The sequence below is a fragment of the Penaeus monodon genome, chromosome 5 (assembly GCF_015228065.2).
Source record: "Penaeus monodon isolate SGIC_2016 chromosome 5, NSTDA_Pmon_1, whole genome shotgun sequence".
Lineage (NCBI taxonomy): Eukaryota > Metazoa > Arthropoda > Malacostraca > Decapoda > Penaeidae > Penaeus > Penaeus monodon.
In genome coordinates this window covers 17680390-17702889 of record NC_051390.1, presented here as the reverse complement: position 1 = coordinate 17702889, position 22500 = coordinate 17680390, and the positions used below count along the sequence as shown (strand labels likewise).

General features: G+C 37.4%; 3 protein-coding genes and 4 pseudogenes across 3 annotated transcripts in view; 5 read left to right on the top strand and 2 right to left on the bottom strand.

Moving 5' to 3' along the window:
• Positions 1 to 4047, top strand: part of LOC119573021 — a 4241-nt pseudogene extending 194 nt beyond the window's left edge.
• LOC119573028 overlaps positions 1 to 22500 on the top strand; it is a 30136-nt gene that overhangs the window by 201 nt on the left and 7435 nt on the right. The gene's annotated exons all lie outside the window — the stretch shown is intronic.
• On the top strand, positions 1022 to 2348 carry LOC119573027 (annotated as a pseudogene).
• Positions 6954 to 10965, bottom strand: LOC119573022 (annotated as a pseudogene).
• Positions 8699 to 10089, bottom strand: LOC119573464 (annotated as a pseudogene).
• On the top strand, positions 16862 to 18335 carry LOC119573020. The gene is given in 2 exon segments (XM_037920008.1): positions 16862 to 17258; positions 17260 to 18335. Coding segments are annotated over 2 exon segments (1224 nt in total). The 5' UTR covers positions 16862 to 16944; the 3' UTR covers positions 18170 to 18335.
• Positions 18513 to 19980, top strand: LOC119573023. Its single transcript, XM_037920010.1, is given in 2 exon segments — positions 18513 to 19332; positions 19334 to 19980. Coding segments are annotated over 2 exon segments (1206 nt in total). The 5' UTR covers positions 18513 to 18595; the 3' UTR covers positions 19803 to 19980.

The window sequence follows — 22500 nt, the reverse complement described above, 5'->3', positions numbered from 1 at the left end:
GCCCTACATTATAAAATGTCTGTATGTATATATATACATATAATATATATGTCTGCATGTATATACAAATATATATGCGTGTGTTGTTATGTATATGTATATATATATATGTATATAAGTTTGTATATGTATGTATGCACACCACACACATATATATGTGTGTGTGTATGTATATACAGTGTATATATATCGACTGTGTATATATACAGTATATATAAATATGTGTATGTATTTTTTTTTTTTTTTTTTTTTAACGGTAGGTTCATGTTTGAGCCGCCGTGGTCACAGCATGATTCAGATGTATGTATATATATATATATATATATATATGTTTGTGTACATATATGTATTTACATATCCATATATAAACAATGTATGTATATAAATATGTATATATAAATGTATATTTATATGTATATATATACATACACATATTCATATATACTGTATATATATATGTGTGTGTATACATATCGTCAAAAAATTATTATCTTTAAAATATCATTCAACTGATAAATTTTTGATATACGCCATTAAGTGATGAAATTTTCATAAAGAATTCTATTCAAGAATAAGACAGCAAGTGTGGATGAGTAAGATTCTTAACATACAGTGACCACCTTTAAGTCGTGATATACCAATGAGAAAGTAACAGTGAATATATTCAAAGATGGTAGTGTCATACTAGTTTCCAATAAAAATGTGAAGACTCACAATGCGCAAACACGCCAACAAGAACCAATACATTTGCGTTAATATTAATTTACACCAAAATATTTTCATGTGTAGAACCATCTTTTCTCTTATCATCACTCACTCGAAATCTATGCCCTATAGTTTCTGAAAACTAAATGATAAGTCTCGCGGCTCATCTGGGCGATAAAGTCCTCTCGGGTCAGCCCACACCGCATGGAGAAGTTGCACATATAGAGGTCGCGTGATGGACTTTTATTCCCAAATGAGTTGCGAGACGCGGGTTCCAATCACCGCTGCTCTAATCTGTGGAATTTCTCTTTGCAGGATGTGGCGCTTCACGGCGGACGTTGTTGCTGCTGGCTCTGGCCTCGGCCGAACCCCAGGGATACAATTACCCGGAACCCGACAACCAATACCTTCCTCCTGCAAAATGCAACCTTGCTCCTGTCACTTCCGTCGTCTACAACACTCAGCTTCAGACCTCCGTCCGCCTTCAGACCGTTAATCAAGTCAACACTCAGTACATGAACCACGACCATTGTCAGGCAACAGGTGGTCGCAAACCACAATTTTCCAGACGCGTGTTCAAGGACGCAAAGTCCAGTATCAGACAAGCGTTGTTCGACAAACACTATTAGTGCTTTGACAGGTTTGTCACCCAGACCGTTCCAAGCCCCACCTCTTGTGCAAACTCGTTTCGTCACTTCAACCCGTGGGTGCCACAAGTCAACTACGTCACACGTAACAACAGGTGCAGACCACAGGTTGTTTCCTGTCCAGTCACCACACTCAAACAGATCAGGACTACCAATCCACCTCTTACTATTACCAGACACAGGAGCGTCAAGCTACCCGTGTCGTCCACTGTCCCAGGCCGTGATGTTGTACAAACTCGTGTTCAGACTGTCGTTCAGACCTCCATTGTCAAGAGCCAACAGCCAGCTATCACCCGTTTTGTAACATCAACACGTGTGCAACAGCTACTAAAAACATCTGTCGTCCGTGGACAGGACGTTCTTACAACTACTGTTGCGCAGCGTCACAGGTATTTCTTATCACATCTTGAACACACGTTACGAAAAATGTTGTTGCTACTCGTCAACAGCTGGTAACAATAACCACTGTTGCTACCCAGACACGCATCCTCACACAGGTGGTGCCCCAAGAAGTGGTGCGTACTCAGGTGGTTCCCACCACCATCTACACCACTCTCTTCGAGACAAGGGTTCAGCCCTTTCCAACACAAGTGCAGCGTTGTCAGGACCCAGTACGTCCACACCGGTCCCCGTCGTACAAACCCGCGGAAGTTCGAACCTCTGTTCTCCAAATCCCGTCAGACCGCGTCGTTACCGGGAGCTGGGTCCAGACCCAACAAAGACCGGAGCTCGTTTACCGTACAGTTAACCAGCCTCGCCAAGTTACTGTCACTCAGACAGTTACTTCCTCTTGTGGATATAATTACGATGCTCCGGCTGTTCCCTTTAATTTCTAAAGAAAAAAACTACTTCATGCCACAACGATTGCATCATCTTGACTCCCATCAAAGTCAGGAACGATGTATCAAAAACATCGAAGCTTTTTCAGCGAACCTTTTTTATATTTCCCTTCCCAGTGAATTATGTATGAATGTAAAATATACACTAATTATTCTGTGCAACATTTTCATTACTACCTCTATATCAAAATATACACTTCATATATCATATGCTCTTCAAAGTAAGTATCTTCAGCTCACTATCCTTTTACATATTAATTCCGTATTTTTTATATGACACTTTAACTATTATCTTTCTATGAATGTCTATGTATTAAATGTGAGAGGCAGTAGTGATACGCGAAATCAACTCATTTTAAAATCATTTCTATATTCATTCCATGTCAGTTTACTCATCACTTTGTTATAATAGCATTCTATTTCTTAGGATGAGGACGCTACTGCTCTCCCTGCTGGTCGGCTGCGCCTTCGGAGCGTCCGTTGAGAGGCCTCGCCGTCAGATCTTCGGAGCTCGCATTAACCTCGAGTCCCTCCTATTTGCCGCCAAGGAAAGAAGCCCATGCAAACCATCTGTCGTTTACGCAACGCAGCTACACTATTCTACCGTATCGTCCCCCATCAACCGTCTACACTCAACACAGAACGTTCCAGTACCCACACAAACATCCGTCCGCACACAGCAAGTCCTTACCACCTTATAATACTCACAGATCGTCCGCACTCAGCATGTTCCTTCATTTGGCGGATACAAACACTCCTGTCACTCCACTCAGGAAAACCTACTCACACACGCATCACATCTCCTCCTCAGATTTAACTATGTCACTCGTACTCCAGCAGAGTGTCAGGACCCAAGTGCAGTAACAAGACACGGTATGAAGACTCCGTGTCCAGCAGTACCTACCACCATCGTTAGAAACGTCGTTCTCAACACAGTTGGTTCCCTCACAAGGTGATCAGCACTGTCTACAGACAACGACTGTTATAAGGAACACAGCAGGTTTGGCCGGAACTCAGCACATCGTATTGTACCTACTACTCAGTATAGCACTTCGTTATTCTAACTGTAGTCTACCTGCACAGAACGTCGTGAGGACTACCCAACTTATCAGGACCAACGTTGTCACCCAAACCATTACACAGCCTGGTCAAACTCGAGTCATCACCTCTACACAATTGGTTCCTGTCACCACCACCATCGTCTCGCAAGTGGTTCGCACTAACACGCAGACTCACTATGTAACACGTACACAAGTAGAACAACGAGTCTCCACCGTCGTTCGTACACAGGGCAGGTGGCCTCCAATACAAAAAGGATCCGTCACCGTTCCTCAGCAGGTCGTGAGGACCACAGTCCCTCTACCCTAGTGGTCCCCTACACCATCCTACACTCAGAGGGAACAGCGTCTTACAATACATTCAATCTTCCCGCTCGACACGCTATGTCACAGTCATCAAACCTCCGTTAGGAACAACCTCCCGGTCAGACCCGCACTCATACAACACCAGAATCGTTTACAAACACCAGTTACGTGACTTTCTACCGTATACAGGGAGCAGTATAACACCGTGACGGCCACTGCCACCGTCAAAGGAGACTGCGGCTATAGCTACCCAGCTCCTGCTCGCGCCTTCAATCCCTTTGCCAACTAGAGGATCTTTTACAGCAGATATTGCGTCGTTGAAGATGGCATTTCTTTAGAGAAATGAGAATTCATCTGCATAACATTAAAGAAATCATTTAAAATATATCATATGGAAAATATATGAACTTTCCTAACTGTAATTCGGAAACTCCTATTTCCTACCTATATTTTACATGAATAATTACCAACATATAATAAATTGTACATCGATGTCGTAGTTTTGTTTGGGGGGGGGGAACCTTTTGATATTAGGTTTATTAAGTCCACGAACTAAATCCACAAAATTATTTGAAACACTACTTATTGTTTCTTTATATAATGATAGCTAAGATGATATTAATGATAAGGAAATAAGGGCGTGCTCTCAACTATCCTAGGCAAGCCACGGTGTGTGTGTATGTATATATATATATATATATATATATATATATATATATATATATATATATATATATATGTATATATATGGGCTAGGCTAAAGGACAGAAAACTACAATTTTTACTAGTTACTAGAGAAGGTTATTCTTTTCCTATAAATTCAACGCAGAATAATAGACTTATCAGGTAAATGTGTAAAACGGCACAGACTGTCACATTTAAGGCATTTGCAATTGATATAAGACATTACAAAAATTATGCACAATAACATGGTTTGCCCTATCAAGATCATTTATGTTTGTGTCTGAGAGAGAGAGATCTGTATACCAGTCTACCTATACACATATGTATGTGTGTCTGTGTATATCTTTATCTATCTTTCTATCAGTCTATTTATATATGTGTGTGTGTGTATGTACGTGTACGTGTGTGTGTGTGTGTGTGGTTTGTTTGGTTTGTGTGTGTTGTGTGTGCGTGTGTGTGTGGGGTGTGTGTGTTGTGTGTGTGTGTTGGGTGTGGTGTGTGGTGTGTGGTGTGTGGTGTGTGTGTGTGTGTGTGTGTGGTGTGTGGGTGATGGGTGTATACGCATACACACACCATCACACATCACATACACATACATCATACACACACATACTACAGTATATATTATAATATCTATATGTATATATATATATAATATATATATATATATATATCTATAATATATATATTCGCTGATTACTATAATGTATGTATGTGTACTATTGCGTGTGTACTGTCGATTCATTCATACACTCCACATATTAATGTTATATGTCAATCATATATAATATATATATATATATATATATATATATAATAGTCTATAATATATGTGTGTGTTGTGTGTGGGGGGGTGGGGGTGTGGCTGTGTGGGGTGGGTTTGTTGGGTGTATACGCATACACACACATAACACAGCACATACACACACACATATATATGCCCATATAATATATATTATATTATATATATATATATATATATATATATATATATATCTATATACATAATGTATAATATATTATATAATATATATAGTATATTATATATTATATATATATATATGTTATATATATATATCTATAGATCTATATTATATATATATATCTAGTATATATATTATATATAAATGTGTGTGTGTGTGTGTATGTGTGTGTGTTGTGTCAATTTACACACACCACACATATGTGATATATATATTATATATTATATATATATATTATATATATATATATCATATATATATACTATATATATATAATAAATATATGTGTGGTGTGTAGTAGAGGATATCTCTACATATACATGTTGTGTGTGTGTATATTATATATATATATATAAGATATAATATATATATATATATATATATATATCATAAATATATGAATGTTTATAATACATTCATTCATATTCGTACCATAACCTCATCAATCTATTTTTTTCGAGACTTTTGTTTATATACTGAGAGATTTATGAACTGGAGAATATGCTAGACTGAAAAGGCATGTGGTAAGCATGAAGACCAGGTAATCTTTTTCACTTATTTGGTGTTGGTATGTTCATAGAATTCTGAAAAGATGAAGTTCATGTTTATATCAATTCTTTTCCGTTGAATTACTTTATTAAATTGCTTGCTATGAGAAGATTTTTAGATTATAGATTTATATTTATAAACTCCATTTACTTTTCGACCCTCAGAGAAAAGACATAGGCGTAGGAGTGCTGTAGGGCGTAATGTAGCAACACGAACGTATTCATATATACATATATTGGTGTATGTATTGTATTTGTATATGTAATGTATTTGTATATCTATTTATATGTGTTGTACTGTATATTTATTTCATTTATATATATATGTTGGATCTGCACATGTAGGATAGCTATTTTCCCTGGGGTATAGCACAATATTAGATAAAACCCTAAACGTTCCTGAGGCAATAGGTTGCCTCTTTAGTTTCAGACTTGACATTTTTTTTCACTAATTCTGTTTTTTTTCCATTATCTCCTATTTTCTATTTTCCATCTATCAACCGACTTTCTTTCACAATATGTATAGAAAGCTGTACAGTTAAGAAACACTTCCGATCGAGAAAGGGCGACTTTTAGAAGTGTCTCAATGACAAAGAAGGTAAACCGTCTTTATATCTGCTCCTTTTGTAGTTTACTGATCATTCTAGTTCAGGGTTCCCGGCCTGGGAGCCATGAGCCACGGGGTACTTTCTGAGGGGGGGGGGGCATGGAGCAATATGAAAATAATGTATTAACTTAAATTTTATCTCACCTATAGTTCCTATATATAATCATTTTTGACATGTCAATAAATTAGATTTTTTTTTCATAAAGTGTTATTATATAGTGATCGGGGGCAAATGAATGAAAAAGGTTGGGAACTAATTATTATATATCATATTGCTCGCTATGCAATGCTTTGTAACTATGGACATCTAATGATATGAAACAACTATTTATCTGATGGAAGAAAGAAAATAATGTATGAACAGTGAGTAATTCATAATTATTATTATTTTAAACAGTAAGTAGTGAGTATTTTCAGATGTTTTTGTGAGTAGTTTACGATAACTCCACTACAGGTGAAGATGGTCTCTGGATATAGATTTTTTCTCCAGAAAATGTAATATTATAAAGAAGGTTCTCTGTTGATCTGAGCATATTCCGTAGAGGAACACAAAGGGATTATGGACATTTAATTTGGTTGATTTCATATAATGTATGTATTCACTGAACTATAAACTGTCAGTTCACTTGAATAAATCTTATATGACAAGGAGTACGGAAAATTAATGTATAATCTCATTTTATTATATAACGATGGTCAGTCTAATAAGACATATGTGATGATACCTTAAAGGTGACTGCAGAAGAATACTCTCTCGTCATTGTTACAAATATATTCCCATTTCTCTGAAGAAACACCTTCAACGACGCAATATCTGCTGTAAAAGATCCTCTAGCTGGCGAAGGGGTTGAAGGCGCGAGCGGGCGCTGGGTAGCTGTAGCCGCAGTCTTCTTTGACGGTGGCAGTGGCCGTCACGGTGTCATACTGTTCCCTGTAAATCCGGTAGAAGTCACGTAATTGGTGTTGTTAGCGATTCTGGTGCGTATTGAGTGCGGGTCTGGCCGTGCAGTTGTTTGTGTCCTGACAGAGGTTTGAGTGATTTGTGAACGTAGCGTGTCTGAGCGGGAAAGGTTGATGTATTGAAGACGCTGTCCTCGTGAGCGTAGATGTTGTAGGAACCACTCGGTAGAGACCTGTGGTCCTCCGACCTCTGATGAACGGTGCGATCCTTGTGTTGTACTTATTGGTTTGGCACCTGCTGTGTACGGACGACGGTGGAGACTCGTTGTTCTACTTGTGTACGTGTCACATACTGAGTCTGCGTGTTAGTGCGAACCACCTGCGAGACGATGGTGGTGGTGACAGGAACCAACTGTGTAGAGGTGATGATTCGAGTTTGACCAGGCTGTGTAATGGTTTGGGTGACGACGTTGGTCCTGATAAGCTGGGTAGTCCTCACGACGTTCTGTGCGGGTATGACTACAGTAGAATAACGAGTGCTATACTGAGTAGTAGGTACAATACGAGTCTGATCCGGCAACTGCTGTGTTCTTATAACAGTCTGTGTTCTGTAGACGGTACTGATCACCTGCTGAGGTATCACCTGTGTTGAGACGACGTTTCTAACGATGGTGGTAGGTAGCTGCTGGACGCGAGTCTCATACCGTGTCTGGTACTGCACTTGGGTTCTGACACTCTGCTGAGTACGAGTGACGTAGTTGACCTGAGGAGGGAGAGTGATGAGCATGTGTGCGTAGGTTTTCCTGAGTGCGAGTGACAGTGAGTGTTTGGTATCGCACTGAAGGAACCTGCTGAGTGCGGACGATCTGTGAGTAATACGGTTGTGTGAAGACTTTGCGTGTGTGCGGAACGGATGTTTGTGTGATGTACTGGCGTTTGTGTTGTAGACAGTTGATGGGACGAACTACGGTAGAATAGTGTGCTGCGTGCGGTAAACGACAGATGGCTTGCATGGGCTTCTTCCTTTGGCGGCAAATAGGAGGACTCGAGGTTAATGCGAGCTCCGAAGATCTGACGGCGAGGCCTCTCAACGGACGCTCCGAGGGCACAGCCGACCAGCAGGGAGAGCAGCAACGTCCTCATCTTAAGGAATACAATATTATTTGATAGGTTGATGAGGAAATTGGCATGGAAAAAATATAGAAATATGACTGAAATATTTTTTTCACTTAGAATTAACACCTTCGATACGGAACAGAATGAACTTTCTTTTTTTTTTTTTTGAAATGATAACAATGAATGTGTATTTAAATACGAAATTGATATATGTGATTTAATATTGAGTTGTAGATACTTACTATGGAGAGCCTGTAATATATATAGTGTATATCTTACACAAAGGAAGTAATAAAATTGTTGCATAAGAATACTGGTATGTATTTCACATTTACACTCATACAGAGTTCACTGGAAAGCGAAATATAAACAGATTTGATGATAAGGCTATGCTGATTTTCTAACTCTGATTCATCCTGTGTAACTTTGAGGGAAATCAAGAAGTAGCTTTTCTCTAAAAATTAAAGGGGACGGCCGGAGCATCGTAATTGTAACCACAAGAGGAGGTAACAGTGTGAGTGACGATAACTTCGCGAGGCTGGTCGATTGTGCGGTACACGACCTCCTGTGTTTGTTGGGTCTGCACCACCTCCCGGTTAACGACGCGGTTTTGGCCGGGTACTTGGAGCACAGAGGTTCTGACTTCCTGACGGGTTTGTACGACGGGGACCGGTGTGACGTACTGGGTCCGTCACACGGTCTGAACTTGGTGAATGGCTTGAACCCTTGTCCTTCCGAGAGGTGGTGTAAATGGTGGTTGGAACCACCGGAGTACGCACCACTTTCTTGGGGAACCACCTGTGTGGAAGATGCGTGGTCTGGGTAGCAAACAGAGGTTCTCGTTCACCAGCTGTTTGACGAGTAAGCAACGACATTCTGGTCACGTGTGTTCACAGATGTGAAGTGATAATAACCTGTTGACGCTGAAGCAACAGAGTGAAAGAACGTCCTGTCCACGCCGACAGATGTCCTTATTAGCTTTTGGACATGTGTATGATGTTACTAAACGGGTGATACTTGTTGCTGGCTCCTTACAATGGAGGTCTGAACAACGTACTGAACACGATTTGTACAACGTACCACGGCTGGGACAGTGACACACGGTAGCTTGAACGCTCCTGCGATCTGGTAATTATTAAAGAGTCCTGGATAATAGTTTTTCTGATCTGAGTGCTGTTCACTGGACAGGAACCACTGTGTCTGTAGCTTGAGTACGGGTGACATAGTTAGACTGGTGTTACGCACCGGGTTGAAGTGGACTGAAACGAGTTTGCACAGAGGTGGGGCTTGGAACGGTTTGGGTGACAAACCTATCATAGGCACGAATAGTTGTTTGTCGACAACGCTGGTCTGATACTGGACCTGCGTTTTGACACGAGTCTTGAAAAGTGTGGTTGGTACCACCTGTTTTTGCCTGACAATGGTCGTGTTGCGTATTGGAGTGTTGCTTTGATTGACGGTCTGGAAGCGGACCGAGGTCTGAAGCTGAGTGTTGTAGACGACGAAGTGACAGGAGCAAGGTTGCATTTTGCGGGGGAGAGTTATTGGTTGTCGGTCCGGTAATTGTATCCCTGGGGTTTCTCCGAGGCCAGAGCCAGCAGCAGTACGTCGCCGTGAAGCGCCACAATCCTGCAAAGAGAAATTCCACGATTAGAGCAGCGGTGATTGGAACCCCCCGCGTCCTCCGCCAACTCATTTGGAATAAGTCGCATCACGCGCCCCTCTATCGTGTCAACTTCCTTCCATGCGGTGTGGGGCCCTGACCCGAAGAGGACTTTATCGCCCAGATGAGCCGCGAGACTTATCAATCGGTTGACATAAATTGCAAGTACAGGGTATAGATTCCGAGTGCGGGATGGGGTTCCACACTTGAAAATATTTTAGTATATATTGATATTAAGCCAAATGCATAGATTTTTGTTAAGGCATATATTCATTTAAGAACATTCTTTTAAATAAAAAACTGGAAACCTGCATGAACCCATTATCTGTGAGTCAATACATTTTTCTACTTTATATCTTGTCATCCATTACATTCATAAAGCACAATTTAAAGAAGATTGGAGCTTGCGGCATATTAATTGTGCACGCTGGTCTGCCACTTGCGATTGGCACTCGCCAATATGAATACACATATATATATGTGTGTGTGTGTGTGTGTGTGTGTGTGTGTGTGTGTGTGTGTGTGTGTTCATTCTAATGTGTATATGCATATACAATTATATGTATACATACATACACATATATAGATACCACAGACGCGCACACTCACACAAACACATGTACATATATATACACACAGACATATATGTGTGGGTGTGGGTGTGTGATGCAAAGTGAAACACTGATACTTAGATGGTTTCTCGTAATGAACGACGGACACATTAAAAGATTCACACGTACTTATCCCCTCGCCTATTGCGCTTCCCGCACTGCTATAAACACTACAAGATTCTTTCCTTCAAATCTCATGAGGAATCAGTAATCCTACCTTCAGGTATTCAGTAGAGAGATGAGGTAGAAGTGACTTGAGGGTCGAGTTCAGGGATTCTGTCCATCATATGGAAATGTGGCGCTACTTATACTCTGGTGTAGGCTGTTTCATTCATATTTCAGTTCTGTTTCTAAATTGTACGTTCAAGGACGTTGGTAATGCCAAGAGGGGTGGGTAATGCCCGTACTACCTTATCATTTGTTATTTCTACTGCCATTCCTATTTTTCATTCCCATGCTGTTTATGAACACGCATTTTCAGGGCACTTTAAAATATGCGACTTTGTATAGAGAAGTATATATTTCGAGAAATTAAATGACCAATCACCTGCGACTTTCCTCGTTACGCCCGCCCACTTCGGATGCTGCTGAGGATAACAACACATACCGTTAAGAAAGGAAAGTAATAACTGTCCAGCGAATCAGTCAAGAGAAAGACAGTCATCAATGTCAGATACACGTACGAATAAAGATACACAAACGAATATAGCTTACTACGTATCGGGCCTCTATGCGCCTTATAATTTCCAAAGTGATTTTTTCTTCTTTAAGAAAATATAGTTTCTAAAACACCGAAAATACATATGGATACGCACATACATATGTATGTGTATATATATGTATGTATACATATACAAATATATGCATATATATCAATGTACTGTATATGTGTACATGTAAATCTACAAATATATATATATAATAGTATATTAAGGGTATATATATAATTATATATATATCATATATATATTTGTATGTATGTATATATACATACATATAAACATATATATACATACATACATATATATATATATATATTCAGTTATATATTTCTACACACACACACACACACACCACACACAACACCACACGCACACAACACACACACACACACATATATATATATATATATTAATATATATATATATATCATATATATATATATATATACATATATAATATATATCTATATATATAATATATCTAACTATATTCTATATAGAATATTATATATAATAACACGCACACCTGTTTTGGTATGTATATATATGGAATCTGAACATACACACACACACACACACACACCACAACACACACACACACCACACACACACACCACACACACCATAATTTTACTATATATATATATATATATATATATATGTGTGTGTTTTGGTGGTGTGGTTGTATCCTATAATATATACATACAAACATGTGTGGCGTGTGTATATATATAATGTAATATATATATATCTATATATTATATATATATATATATATATATATATATATATATAATAATACACATGTATGATTGTATATATATATATATATATTATTATATATTATATATATATATATATATATATGTGTGTGTGTGTTTTTGTGGGTGTGTGTGTGTGTGTGTGTGTGTGTGTGGGTGGTTGGTTGTGTGGTGTGTTTTGTTTTGCGTCACACACACACACGACACATATATATGTGTGTGGTGGTGTCGTATATATATATATATATATATATATCTAATATATATATTAATCAGAGAGAGAGAGAGAGAGAGAGAGAGAGAGAGCGAGCGAGAATATTCTCATACTATATATTAATATCTACATATAATATATATCTCTATATATAATATCTATATAATATATCTATTAGATATATATATACTATATATATAATATATATATATATATAATGTATATATATATATATATATATATATAATATATATATACTATATATATACATATTACATGTATATTTATATACTTATATATACACGTACGTGTATATATAAATATATACATAAACATGTATATACGTACATACATACATATGTGTGTGTGTGTACATACATGTGTGTGTGTGTGTGTGTGTGTGTGTGTGTGTGTGTGTGTGTGTGTGTGTTGTGTGTGTGTGGTGGTGTGGTGTGTACATATATATCTCTATATCTATATACCTATCTCTCATAGAGTCTATATTCTATATCATCTCTAAATATCATACTCTCTCTACCCCTATATATATACATATAATATCTCTATCATATACATATATATCTATATATATCTCATATAGTAATCTATATATATCTGAGTATGTATATCTGTGTGTGCATATCTATATCTCTATCTATAATAGATATATATATTATCTCTACTCATCTCTATCTATCTATTATATAATTTATACTTGTTTGTGTGTGTGTGTGGTGCACGTGTGTGTGTGTGTGTGGTTCTATCTCTAATACTATCCCTACTCTATTATCTATCCTCCTCTCTCTCTCTAGATCTATATCTCTCATTCTTATCTATCTATATAATCATGTTGTCTTGTCTCTCTCTCTCTCTCTCCTCTCTCTCTCTCGCTCCTCTCTATATCTCTCTCGTCTCTCTACTACTCTCTTTTCTCTTCTCCTCTCTCTCTCTATCACTCCTCTCTATTCTCTTCTCTCTCTCTCTGCCCTATCTCTCCATACTCCCCTCTCTGTCCACTAATTCTCCCATCTCTCTGCCTTATCTCGAGTGTCTTGTCTGTGTGTTCGGGCTGTGTGGCGTTCCGTGGTGTGTGCGTGTGTGTGTAGTGTGTGGTGTGTGTTTGTGTGTGTTGTGTGGTGTGTGTGGTGGTGTATGTGTCATGCTTGTGTGTTTGTTTACTGTGTTCTGTGCCGTGTGTATGTGGTTGTGTGTGTGTGAGTGGTGTGTGTGCATCTATAAATAGATAGATCGAATTAGATAGCTCATAGCATAGCAATATTGATAATAGATATAGATATATAGATATATAAAGACACACACACACACCCATATATATATACATATATATATAAGTTATATACAATAAGTATATAATAATCTCAGAAATAAAAAGTTATCTCAAATGACAATATTTTAATATCACACACACACACACACAGATATATATGGTGTGTGTATATCTTACATATAACATATGTAATGTGGTGTGTGGACGCAAACACACACACACCCACACACACACACACACACAACACAACACAACCACACACACACAACACACACACACCACACACATATATATATATATCTATATTATAATATGTATATTATTATTACTATAGATATACCAGGATCATATACATACACACATATACATGTATATGTATATACTTATATATACACGTATGTGTATGTATGAATATATACATAAATATGTATATACGTACATACATACATATGTGTGTGTACATACATGTGTGTGTGTGTTGTGTGTGTGTGTGTGTGTGGTGTGTGTGTGGTGTGGTGTGTGTGTGTGTGTGTGTTGTGGCTATTCATATAATGTAATATATAATATATATATATATATTTTTTATTATATATATATATATTTATATATATGTATATATATATATATATATATATATATATTTTATATATATATATTATATATATATATATATATAATAAGATTATATATAGATATTATATTATTATATTGTTTGTGTGTTGGTGTGTGTGTGTGTGTGTGTGTTTGTGTGTGGTTATACATATTATATATATATATATTATATATCTATATCTCTCTAAATATATCTATATATCATATATATATATATATCTATATAATATATGTATATATGCAATATATATACATATACATACAAGTACAATATATATACATATATATGAATATATATCAGAGTGTATGTGTCTGTGTGTTTGTCTGTGTGCGTTTGTGTGTGAATGTGTGTGTGTGTGTGGTGTGTGTGTGTGTGTGTGTGTGTGTGTGTGTGTGTGTGTGTGTGTGTGTGTGTGTGTGTCTGTGTGTGCATATATAAATAGATAGATAGATAGATAGATATAGATAGATATTGATATAGATATAGATATATAGATATATAAAGACACACACACACCCAAATATATACATATATATATAAGTTATATACAATAAGTATATAATAATCTCAGAAATAAAAAGTTATCTCAAAGGACAGTCTTTTAAATATCAACATCTGTTTATGAGCTTATCTGCTTTATTTATGTTCACCTTTCTATTACGAAGGTGCTTGGTAGATAGCTGTCCTCTCTGATCATATAACATCCTCTTACCTGTATATCCTTGATAAAGTTATCCTTAGCAGCACCTCAGGCGTAACAGATGAAGGTCGTCCGCCTTCGTCTTCTAATTTCTCTCTTATAAGAGGCATACTGTTGTCACATAAGGAACGATACGTATTTCCCCTTCAACGTATGATTGATCAACATACTAACATATAAATCACATAGCTCTAAATCAGTGAAATACACACGTTAAAAGAAATAAACTTAAGACCGTACAAATAACTAAGATGTTATCACTATTATTATTATTATCATTATTATTATTTATTATTCATTATTGTTATCTTTTATTATTATTATCATGATCATTTTTATTATTGTTATTATTACTACTATTATTTATTTTATTATTATTATTATTTTTATCTAATTTTATTATCATCATGATTATTATTATTATTATCATTATCATTATCATTATCATCATCATCATTATCATTATCATTGTCATTATCATTTCATTATCATTATCATTATCATTATCATCATCATCAAAATTATTATTTTCATTTTCATTACCATTAGCATTTTTATCATTACATTACATTACATTATCATCAACACTGATCTTTAATGCTATTGGATACGTTATATTCATTAATGCTATAACGATTATCATTACCATTATCAATATCATTATCATTATTATTACCATTATTATCCTCATTTTTCATTATCATTATTGTTATTATTATCACCATTATTATTAGTAGTAGTATTAGTATTATTATTATTATTATTATTATTATTATTATTATCATTATAATTATCATTATTATTATTATCATTGTTATTGTTATTATTGTTGTTGTCGTTGTTGTTACTATTACTATTATCATTATCATTATTATTTTATATCATCATAATTATCATTGTTATTATTATTTTTTTTTTTTATCATTATTATCATTATCATCACTATTGGTATTATTACTACAACTATTATCATTATCATTATCATTTCTATTATCATTAATATCATTATTATTTCCATTATCATCATTATCATTATTATTTATATTATCATCATTGTCATTATTATTTTTTGTCATCGTTATTATTACTATTATGATTTTTAATTACCAAATCATCACCATGACTATCATTATTAATGTTGGTGAACTTAATGGTGTTTGCGATACTGTGCGTTAAAATCATGAATGATCTCTCTTTGTCATTCATAAAAAGGCAATACAAAGTTCACACTATTTTTTCTAAATTAATCTCAGAATACAGTAACGGTAATTCGTCGATTCATTGTGGAAGAAACTGTGTAGCGAAAGAACATTAAGTAGCTAATGATGTACCAAAGAAAAGAGCGGGAACCATAGTTAATTATTATGAAGAAAGGATACAGTATAAATATTTATAAATGCAAATCACCATTTTTAAAGTGAAGTTTGATTTCTTGGCATGTGATTTGGCGTTGAAATGTAGAGTTTCTAAAAGTATCCTAGTAGAAACTGCCATTTCCCGTTTGCCCCTCCTCCACACTCCAGTCATTAAACCACTTTATAAATGACGTGTCACTGACGCCAACAGTTCGTAAAAGGGGAATATATTTCTTAAGAAACCACTCCTCAGCGGCAATATATTTCCATGCCATCTGTTCTGGAAAACTATCAAGATCTGGATTTATGGTCGTCTTCGTTTCTCTTTGTACTGCCTTGTCTATAGCCTCTTCTTTTGCTCCCTCGTTCTTTGGCTATCCGTCGCCTTTTTTTTTCTAATGTCTGAAAATATATTTTTATTTGGCTTTTTCTTTTTACCTGTATCTCTAGTGCACGATGGTTCTCACGTTTAATTATTGAGAATCTAAATGCTACACGTGCAAGTTTGTTGACCAGTTGATAAGTCTCGCGGCTCATCTGGGCGATAAAGTCCTCTCGGGTCAGCCCACACCGCATGGAGAAGTTGCACAGATAGAGGGGCGCGTGATTGGACTTTATTCCCAAATGAGTGATCGAGACGCGGGCCTTCCAATCACCGCTGCTCTAATCTGTGGAATTTCTCTTTGCAGGATGTGGCGCTTCACGGCGACACTGCTGCTGCTGGCTCTGGCTTCAGCCGAACCCCAGGGATACAATTACCCGGAACCCGACAACCAATACCTTCCTCCTGCAAAATGCAATCTTGCTCCTGTCACTTCCGTCGTCTACAACACTCAGCTTCAGACCTCGGTCCGCCTCCAGACCGTCAATCAAGTCAACACTCAATACGCAACCACGACCATTGTCAGGCAACAGGTGGTACCAACCACACTTTTCCAACTCGGTTCAGACGCAGGTCCAGTATCAGACCAGCGTTGTTCGACAAACAACTATTCGTGCTATTGACAGGTTTGTCACCCAGACCGTTCCAAGCCCACCTCTTGTGCAAACTCGTTTCGTCACTTCAACCCGTGTGGTGCCACAGGTCAACTACGTCACACGTACTCAGCTACAGACACAGTTGGTTCCTGTCCAAGTGACCAGCACTCAGATCAGGACTATCATCCAGCCTCTTACTAATTACCAGACACAGGAGCGTCAAGCTACCCGTGTCGTCACTATCCCAGGCCGTGACGTTGTACAAACTCGTGTTCAGACTATTGTTCAGACCTCCATTGTCAGGAGCCAACAGCCAGCTATCACCCGTTTTGTAACATCAACACGTGTGCAACAGCTACTAAAGACATCTATCGTCCGTGGACAGGACGTTCTTTCAACTACTGTTGTTCAGCGTCAACAGATCATTCCGTTCACATCTGTTAACACTCGTTACCAGAATGTCGTTGCTACTCGTCAGCAGCTGGTGACGAGAACCAATGTTGTTACCCAGACACGTATCCTCACACAGGTGGTGTCCCAAGAGGTGGTGCGTACTCAGGTGGTTCCCACCACCATCTACACTACTCTCTTCGAGACAAGGGTTCAGCCCTTCACACAGGTGCAGACAGTTGTCAGGACCCAGTACGTCACACCGGTCCCCGTTGTACAAACCCGTCAGGAAGTCAGGACCTCTGTGGTCCAAGTACCCGGTCAAGATCGCGTCGTTAACCGGGAGCTGGTTCAAACCCAACAAAGACAGGAGGTCGTGTACCGAACAGTTAACCAGCCTCGCCAAGTTACTGTCACTCAGACAGTTACTTCCTCTTGTGGATATAATTACGATGCCCCAGCCGTTCCCTTCAAGTTCTAGAAAATAATGATTGCTCTTTGCCATACTTTGATAATTTTAGCTTCTCTCAATGTCACTGACGATGAACCAAATGTGAATCATTTTAAGTGACTGTGATTGCATTTCGTAGTGATATTTACTTCCCTGTGAGCTCTATACGAATAAAATGTTAAACATGATATTCCTACATCGCAGTTTTAATTTTACCTTTTTCAATGTAGGTTTTATAAGCGGCATTCTGAAGTAAGTATATTCATCTCGTGATTTCATGCACTAATATAAATTTCGTAATTTTATCCAACGCTTTTACTGTTCTCCATTTATGACAAATCATAGTGTTTGTTTATATATCAGACGCATTCCTTTCGTGTAAAATTCCCTTATTTTATATTCACATGTCTATATTCATCCAGCGTCGGATTCCTTGCCAAATTGTGTAATAATAACATGGCATTCCGTAGGATGAGGACGCTGCTGCTCTCCCTGCTGGTCGGCTGCGCCTTCGGAGCGTCCGTTGAGAGGCCTCGCCGTCAGATCTTCGGAGCTCGCATTAACCTCGAGTCCTCCTATTTGCCGCCAAAGGAAGAAGCCCAATGCAAGCCATCTGTCGTTTACCGCACGCAGCTACACTATTCTACCGTAGTCGTCCCATCAACTGTCTACAACACAAACGTCCAGTACATCACACAAACATCCGTCCGCACACAGCAAGTCTTCACAACCTTATACTCACAGATCGTCCGCACTCAGCAGGTTCCTTCAGTGCGATACCAAACACTCACTGTCACTCGCACTCAGGAAAACCTACGCACACAGCTCATCACTCTCCCTCCTCAGGTCAACTACGTCACTCGTACTCAGCAGAGTGTCAGGACCCAAGTGCAGTACCAGACACGGTATGAGACTCGTGTCCAACAGGTACCTACCACCATCGTTAGAAACGTCGTCTCAACACAGGTGGTACCTCAGCAGGTGATCAGCACCGTCTACAGAACACAGACTGTTATAAGAACACAGCAGTTGCCGGATCAGACTCGTATTGTACCTACTACTCAGTATAGCACTCGTTATTCTACTGTAGTCATACCTGCACAGAACGTCGTGAGGACTACCCAACTTGTCAGGACCAACGTTGTCACCCAAACCATCACACAACCTGGTCAGACTCGAATCATCACCTCTACACATGGTTCCTGTCACCACCACCATCTCTCGCAGGGTTCGCACTAACACGCAGACTCAGTATGTAACACGTACACAAGTAGAACAACGAGTCTCCACCGTCGTTCGTACACAGCAGGTGCCACAGTACAACACAAGGATCGTCACCGTTCCTCAGCAGGTCGTGAGGACACAGTTCTCTACCCGAGTGGTTCCTACAACCATCTACGCTCAGAGGACAGCGTCTTCATACATCAACCTTCCCGCTCAGACACGCTTCGTCACAGTCACTCAAACCTCTGTCAGGACACAACAACTGCCCGGCCAGACTCGCACTCAATACAACACCAGAATCGTCTACAACACCAATTACGTGACTTCTACCGTATACAGGGAACAGTATAACACCGTGACGGCCACTGCCACCGTCAAAGGAGACTGCGGCTACAGCTACCCAGCTCCCGCTCGCGCCTTCAACCCCTTCGCCAGCTAGAGGATCTTTTACAGTAACCAACTACGCCATGGGAAATAACTTAATAAACTGAATAAAAAGAAATTTGTATTAGCACAAAAAGAAATGTTTAACGATGTCCCTTCACACAAGATAGGACGAAAACGATGTAGTTCAAGTCTACAATTTTCATCTAATGAATTGCCAATAATCTTACTAAAGTGTAATAAAATGTACACAGGATCCTAACTTTCCATATCCCTTCCACGTAAGACTAAATGAAAAGATGAATTATCAGTATGCTGTAGTCAAATTATACAAGAATACCCAAGTAAATCCACAACCAGCCAGTAATTGTTTTGCACTATACACACGGAAACAAAACGTCAATAATCCACGATATACCTATTTGGTTAACTATTGCCAGATTTTTTAAGAATCTTATACAAATACGCATCGAAAATTTGCATCATAACGTAAATTATTTATAGAAAGCAGAATAAACGCTAATCATTTTATATACGGAACATCAGTAAGATAGCGCATTGCTATGGTCCTACAGCATTTAATGATTTAATGAGTTCATATGCATAAGATCACGCCATCCCATGTGATTTAGGCATCTGCAGTGTGTGTAAACAGAATGCAGTGTGTCTAAACGATATCAGAATTATCAAGCTTAATACAGAAAGTAGTATCGTTAAGAATTTTTATAACATCAAATTGACAGAATTCAAATAACTATAGGCATTTGATGTTGATTGTGTATGCGACTGTGGTATTAACACTACAAAATCAAACATTAAAACCCACCTTTTTCTGTAATTACATTAATATTAAGAGTAATAGTAGTAATAGCAATACTAGTAATGGTGATGATATCAAAATTATAATCTCACAATATAACCTCTAAGTTTCTCATTCGAAAGCAGAGGATGTTGAAAGCCCGAGAAATCTCCTTGCGCTTCTGGTATTCTGAAGATTGTATTTCATGCTTTTCGTTTCCTTGAAGGCTTTTTGCCTTTGTTTCTTCTTGTTTTAACTTTGCTTTCAGTGTTGTTGTTGTTGTTTTCGTCAGAACGTGTTTCTCTTCTTGTTGTTGATGTAGTTTTTTCATTGTTTATCTTTTCCCGATTTTTTGTTTTGCTTGTTTCCATCTTCGTTCCTTCCCTGGCTTCTTTCTTACTTCTACTATGTGGTATCTACAACTTCTAAATCTACAACCTTTATGCCTCGACATTCCTTAATCGTACATTCTGTTTTCTTCTGTTAACACCCTTTAACCTCTCCCTCCCACACGGACTTTTATTCTTTCGATATCATTATCATTATTACCATCATGATCTTCATTGCCGTATTAATGTTGCCAATCACATCAATGTCATCATTATCATCATTATCATTATCATCCTTATTATCATTAGCATCTGTACCATTGTTGCTTGTTATTTTTACCTGCCTTTTCATTATTAACATTATTGTCATTAACATCATTACTATCATTCCCGTTATCGTTTATCATTAATACCACCATTGTCTATGTTACCGTTGTCATCTAAAATTGCGTTGCCGTTGTTGTTTTTATCATAATCATTATTATCGTTTTTATTATTATTATTTTTATCACCATCATCAGCATCATCATCATCATCATCATCATCATCATCATTATCATTTTTATTATCATTATTATTATTATTATTATTATTATTATTATTATTATTATTATTATTATTATTATTATTATTATTATTATATTATATTATTATTATTATCATATTATTATATTATTATTATTATTATTATATATTATTATTATTATATTATTATATTCACTATATTTTATTCTATTATTATATTATTTCTATTATTATACCATTCTTATTATCCCATATATCATAAACGTACTGTATGTACATTTGTATTATCATTAATCGTATTTATCATATCTTATATTATCATCATATTTTCTATTACTATTACACATTTCTTTTATTATTGGTTTATTTTTGTTACGTTATTAATTGCTATTGCCATTCTCTTTCACTGTATACAATAATTCAATTAAAACAACGGTTGTCGATATCGACTACAGTCGAATAGTATTAATACATACGTTAATTACTATATGTTGTATCCCCTCTACTCTAGCCTCTTTCGTTGTCGGTTATTCTAAGTCCGTTAATTTACGCTTTTGGTTCATATCGAGTTTCCGTATTATCACCGTTATCAGATGCCTGCTTTTCTATCAGTGTCGGGATGACTACGAGGGTTGAAAGAGAAAGAAAGAGAGAGAGAGGGGAGGGGAGAGGGAGAAAGAGAGAAAGAGAGAAGGGAGAGAGAGACAAAGGGGAGAGAGAGAAAGGGGGGGAGAGAAAGAGTGAGAGGGGGGAGGGGAGAGAGAGAGAGAGAGAGAGAAGAGAGAGAGAGAGGAGAGATCATGCCTATGACGCAGGTTGTACCTCAGTAGGCAGTAAGTACCGACCATAGGATAGACACAGCAGGTATCGGGTCAGACCTGCCTTGTACTCAGTATTACACACATTTTTCTACAGTAAACGTAGCTGTCCGGGACGCTGCCAGATCCAAGGTCAGGCCATGAAAACCTGGCCTTCCTCGACGGCGACTACACGAGGACCTGTTATTTGCATGACGTCAATGTTACCTTTTGAGGCCGTTCTCTGGTGATCAAGTTTCTTACTGCAAAAGAAAGTGGTAAAAAAAAAAAAAAAACATAATA